The following is a 6,000-nucleotide window of genomic DNA, read 5'->3' as shown; positions in this document are numbered from 1 at the left end:
GTGCCACTGCTGCTCCCCAACTCTCTCTCTCTCCACATCCTGGGTAGATTGGGGTCTAGAAATAGGCTCAGGAGCAGCACCTCCCACGCACACCGGGGGGAACACTGGACGGCCCAGGAGACTTCGCTCCGCCGCGGGTCCAACGGGAACAAGAACCCGGGAGAGCGCAGGCGAGGAGAGGCGAGGCGAGAAAGGGACTGGGCAGGAGCGACTGCAGGCACGAGGGCGGGGCGGGCGCGGGAGGGCGCGAGGGGGCGCGGGCGCGGGGGCCGGCGCGCCCCGGCGGGCCAGGGGGAGGGGCGCTGGCGGGCGAGGCGCCTCCCGCCCGGGGTGAGAGGCGCGCGCGGCGGCCCCGCGGCACAGAGCGCCGAGCAGGGAGCGCGGCCGGCGGCGGGGGAGGGCTCGAGCGCAGACGGCCGACGCGCGGCGCGGCTGCCATGGGCGCGCAGTGACCGCTGCTCAGCGCGAACTTTCTTGGCCGCGCGGAGCTCCCAGGCTGGCGGTGCGTCTCCTCCGTCACCATGAAAGGTAGGGCGGCGGCGGCGAGGCGGGGCGGGCTGCGGCTGGCGCTGGAAGGGGTGAAGGTGCGCCCCTGCACGCACTTTTCTCGGGGTCGGGGCGGGAGAAGAGCGGGCGCCGGGTTCCGGCGTGCACACTGGGGGCGCTTCGACCTCCGGGGTTGGGGCTTGGAGCGTCCAAGTATTCCCCGTCCCATCGTGTCTCTTCGAATTCGTCTGAAGCCCGAAGTCGTTGTTTACGGATTCCAGTTCCCAACTTTTTAATTGAAAAAAGATGCCGAGGAGAGTTGGAGGCATCATCCTTCTCTCCAGCCTGCTTTCCGCTCTGCGGCGCTCCCCGCTCCCCGGGGTCCGTTTTCCTCCCCGGGGTGGCCGGGTCTCCATCCCAGAAGCCGGTGGCTGTGCGGCGGGCCGGGTGTTTTCTCCGTGACTCGGGGATGTTCTCGGGGCGCCCTCCCCACATCTGGCAGTGATTAGGTGCCCGCGGAGTTCAGCTGGCTCGCCAAGTGCGTTTGGCATCTTTCTCCGCCAGACCCACTGCCTGGAAAATAACTGCCCTCTGTGATTCCGCGTCCCTTCCATGTGCCCGCTGGTGGAGTTGGCGGGCCCACGTGTGCTCAGGGGTGACACACACCATCCCGTTAATCGTCCCCTGGGCGGTGTCCAATGCAGGCAGGTCCAGGGAGCGTCAGATGGGATGTGCCTTTAAACAGAATCACCAGGGGGAAGGGCTTTGCAGAGCACCCCTCGGTGCAGTAGAAACAAGATTTGTCAGCAGGTCCCTGATTTGTTTGTGAGATAAATAATGACAACGGAGGCACCAAAGGGAATCATTTGGGGCGAGGCCGGCGTGGTGTATGCACGAGACTCGAGTTCCTGGTTTTGTGCTCGGATAACACGTGTCAGTCCCTGCGTGGGCTGGGCTGGTGCGAGGGGGTTGGGTGCGAAATGCCATCCGACCCGCGGTGACCGAGTTTCCAGCCACCCGCGACCCCGAGATGCGATCGCTGTCTGAGGGAGGTGCCCAGGGAGCCCCACGCGCTCCAAACGTAACTTCTGGCTCTAAGTTTCTCTGAAAGGCAGTTCTTGCTGAACACTCCAGAGCGGCATGTCCGACCAATTACCTCTCCTTCCGAGGCGGTACGTCTCCAAATCGGGAGACCCGGGAAGGGCTGGGGCGGGGGCCACAGAGCACCAGGTACAGAGTAGCCCTCTGGAGGGGAAGAGAAACAAAAGATTATGGTACAGCGTGATACAACTCTCTGGCTAGAGAATTTCAAAACGCAGTGTGCGTTCTTCCTCTCTCCATCTCAGTTTCTCTTCTCTCATTTACATTTTAGGAAACACACAGTTTCCTTAGCTAGCACTGACGAAAGGATCCTTCCAGAAAGGAAAGAGGACGCATGGCTCAAAGTGACTCTGGGGCTCCGTTACCCTCATTTTAGCCAGAAGTTAGTCTTCTCGTGGCTGGTCACTGAAGCCAGTAGCTTTTGAATTCTTGGAAAGATAAACTAGCCGCTCACGCCTTCAGATCCCAGGTGGACTCTTAAATGCTGAAGACAGTGTTTTTGACTGGGCAATGACTTTTTGCACTTTGGGTACTTTTCATCGTAATTGCAAATCTGTAATAGAAAACACCTAAAAATTCTAAACATGTTTTTGTGATAGTTACACTGCCTTCTGGATCAGCTTGCAGACCTCCCAGGAGAAGGCTCTTGCTTACCCCCTGTGGTCTGGGCACTGCCGCAGTGGGGGAGGGGGAGTGATGGACGGATGAATCCCTAGTTAGACTTGCCACTTTGAAACCCTCTTTAAAAAGGAAATGTTCTCCAGAACCGGTTTAGCTCAGTGGATAGAGCGTCGGCCTACAGGCCAAGGGGTCCCGGGTTCGATTCCGGTCAAGGGCATGTACCTTGGTTGCGGGCACATCCCCAGTGGGGGGTGTGCAGGAGGCAGCTGATCCATGTTTCTCTCTCATGGATGTTTCTGGCTCTCTATCCCTCTCCCTTCCTCTCTGTAAGAAATCAATAAAATATATTTTTATAAAAATAAAAATAAAAATGAAATGTTCTGTGGGAGGTTCGCTTACCAACTATTGCCATATAGTTTTCATTCATTTGTCTGTTTGTTGAGGTGGGGAGTAGAGGGGACAGTAATAGGTTTTTTTTTAGTACCTACTAAGTGTATGATACCCTCTGTGAGCACTCTATCAATCAATCCTCTCAGCAACCCTGTGAGGTAGTAGGTATTTTAACCCTCACATTTTAGATGTGGAAACTGAGTCCAGAAGAATAAGAACTGGCATTGAGAAGGATGGTAGTAGGCATCTAAAGACAAGCTTTGCCAGTTTCCCGGTATTGCTTGGAAAGACGTAGGACACCAGACAGGCTAGACGAGAACCTCGGATAACTAACAGCCAAGTAACCCCACGTTGGTGCAGCAGCCAGGATGGGGGGGAGACAAGAAATTGGCCACAAGCCTTCTGAGGCCAAGCACAGAGTGCCTTTCTAGCCAAAAGGGAAAGCCGCCTTTACCAAGTGGAATTATTTTGACAGTTTCCCATAGGTAAACATCCCAAAAATTTCCTTGGTTTTGTGATTAATGGTGCATAGGTATTAACTCATTATGCTTCAGAAAGGCAGTGTTTCCTTAGACTTTGATTTTCCTGAATGACAGGTGTCAATGACAAGCCTTGCAAATTCTTAAAATTAAAGTATTAAGTGAAAACATTATTATTTTTTTAAAAAATATATATATATATTATTGATTTCAGAGAGGAAGGAAGAGGGAGAGAGAGATAGAAACATCAATGATGAGAGAGAATCATTGATTGGCTGCCTCCCGCACGCCCCCGACTGGGGATTGAGCCCGCAACCCAGGCATGTGCCCTTGACTGGAATCGAACCTGGGACCCTTCAGTCTGCAGGCCGATGCTCTATCCACTGAGCCAAACCGACTAGGGCAGTGAAAACATTCTTTAGCCAAATAGAAAATTAGTGGACACCTTAGAAATTATAGAAGTTTATTTCCAAGGCAAAAATTTAGCTCTTGTGTGCACCAGATGCCTTTTTATAAGGCACCTATTTGACTTTATAATTCTGGTGTTTAGATCTTAGACATGGCCTTTGTAGTAACCCAGGCTTCTGGAATGTAATTCCCTATCTGCTATGAGCCACAGCGCCACCTATCCATTGCATTCAGCAAATATCTGTCTCTGTTCTCTTTCCTCCATCCCTGGAGTCACAAGTACCAAAATAATGACATCATTATATATTTTCCAGAAGAAAATTACTTACCCCGTTGCTGCAATACTTGAAGTCTTCCAAACTGATTAAAACATGTAGTTGGTTTTAATTTGCTTCCAATTTTATTTTCAATTAGCTGTACTGTATGTACCATAAATCTCATAGTTTTGGATAAATATTCACATTTTTTAAAGAAGGAATCTGACTCCTCTAGAGTTAGGTGTGTCATTACTAAATTACATTTTTGGTTCTAAAAGTTGGGAATGTTGGTGAGTTTCAATGCAGCAGCACTTGTTGCCTAAGAGACAGCTGAAAACAACCGCTAGCACATGGGACCACAGAAGTCCAAAACACTGTCATAATTTAACACAGGGAGGAGGTTGGCGCCATCAAAACAGTGTTCAGCTGCTTATTTTTGTGCTTTTTATACAAAAATTTCTGCAATACTATTTGGCAATAATGCTTTTAAAATGCACAGTAAGCGGTAGACTTCTACTTCCTGTTGTGTTTTGGGACTCCTTGCTTTTCTAGTGTCTCTTAAAATTTTTTTTTAAATTTCAGTTTATGTTCAATATTATTCAGTATTAGTTTCAGGTGTTCAGCATAGAGGTTAGACAATCATATACTTTACAAAGCGATACCCCCCCCCCCGATATTTTCAATACCCCCCTGGCACCATACATAGTTATTACAGTACTAGAGGCCTAGTGCACAAATTCAGCACGGGTAAGGTCCGGCTGGCCAGCCCCAATAGGGGCAGATTGGGGTCAGGCCTGTCGGGAGAAGGAGATGGCGGGAGATTGGCTGGCTGGCCGGCCCCAATCGGGGCCCAATCATGGCTGAGGTGGCTGTGGGGAGGGGCCGTGGGCGATTGGCTGGCGGGCCCCACCCCCGATTGGGGTGTGGGGGCTGATCGGGGGGCCAGCGGCCTGGGGAAGGGGCCATGGGTGGTTGGCTGGCTGGCCCTGCCCCTGATTGGGGTGGGGGGGCCGATCTGGGTGGGGCCGGGTGGGGGGTGGTGCTGCAGGAGGTTGGCTGGCCGACCCCACTCCCTATTGGGGTCGGGTATGATCAGGGGTGGGGTTGGCAGGGGGCAGGGGCTGCAGGCCGATTGGGGTGGGGCAGGGCCAGCTGGGGAGAAGGGCCGTGGGGGGTTGGCTGGCTCCCCCGCCCCCTGATCAGGGTAGGAAAGGCCGTTCAGGGGCGGGCCGGCTGAGGGGAGAGGGCACAGGAGGTTGGCCGGCTGCAGTGGGCGTCATAGCGACTGGTTGTTCTGGTCGTTACAGAGTTATGGTCGCTGGCTTTTTATATATATAGGAGATTAACTATACTCCCTATGCTGCACTTGACATCCCCATGACTGTTCTGTAACTACCAATTTGTAATTCTGAATCCCTTTACCTTTTCACCCAGTTCCCCAACCTTCTTCCTTTCCCAGTGTCTCTTTAAGATTTCTTGTCCTTAATTGGGATAAGCAAACAAGTGTGTACGGGCTGACTACATTTAACATGGGAAGATTCATGTTTTCTGAAGGGAAATGAAAACAAAATGAGGCCTTTCCCCCTTCACTGATTGGGAATTGGGGCTGCCCTTCCTCTGGAAGGCAAATTTACAATTACAATCTAATTATACTTTTGACTTTCCATTAGTTTGGGGATGCTTGACATTCTTAAGCTGAGGTTTAATTATTGCAAAGTATAGATTCTTTTCTGTGGTCTCCTGTGGAGTTTCTCAAGATTGTTCCCATGCCCCCTGTTCACTCTGTGGCTTATCCGCCGAAAATGGTGTGCATGGGGAAAGCTGGCAGATGATAGCTTCCAAGCTGTATCATAGCTAGGTGTCTCATTTTCCGGTTAATGCTTGTTCTCATTAAAACATTATTTCAAAACAGTTGATGCTACTACTGCCAAAGCAAGTTAAATGGCCCCTGAAATATTAGCTTTCAAATGGGAAAACGGACATTTAATTTTTGTGATAGAAAAGGTATATTTTGTCTTGAGTCATCCCAGCATGTGAGTGATCTCTCAGGGGGACAGGTCTCTGACACACACGGCTCCCCACGGTGAGGGGGAGCTCCAGAAGAGGAAGCCCAGAGTGGTCGCGGAGCCCAGCCTTCCTGCTGGCAGCATATGGTGAGGGTGCTTTGGAGCTTCAGCTGTTGAATCAGAGTGAAAAAGTCAGGCAGTGTGGGGACTGGGGACAGTATTCTAGGTCTTTGAAGTAATCATCCCGCGAAG

The 6,000-nt window shown here is 51.7% G+C and overlaps 1 protein-coding gene across 1 annotated transcript in view; it reads left to right on the top strand.

Annotated features, from left to right (window-relative positions):
* Positions 1-336: 336 nt before the first annotated feature.
* Positions 337-6,000, top strand: part of COLEC12 (collectin subfamily member 12) — a 179,475-nt gene continuing 173,811 nt past the window's right edge. The window contains exon 1 of the mRNA XM_059706502.1: positions 337-528. Within this exon, the coding sequence (XP_059562485.1) occupies positions 522-528 (7 nt within the window). The 5' untranslated portion in view covers positions 337-521. The remainder of the gene's footprint in view (positions 529-6,000) is intronic.

This window comes from Myotis daubentonii, chromosome 8, assembly GCF_963259705.1.
Source record: "Myotis daubentonii chromosome 8, mMyoDau2.1, whole genome shotgun sequence".
Lineage (NCBI taxonomy): Eukaryota > Metazoa > Chordata > Mammalia > Chiroptera > Vespertilionidae > Myotis > Myotis daubentonii.
This window is presented reverse-complemented; position numbering and strand designations above follow the sequence as displayed.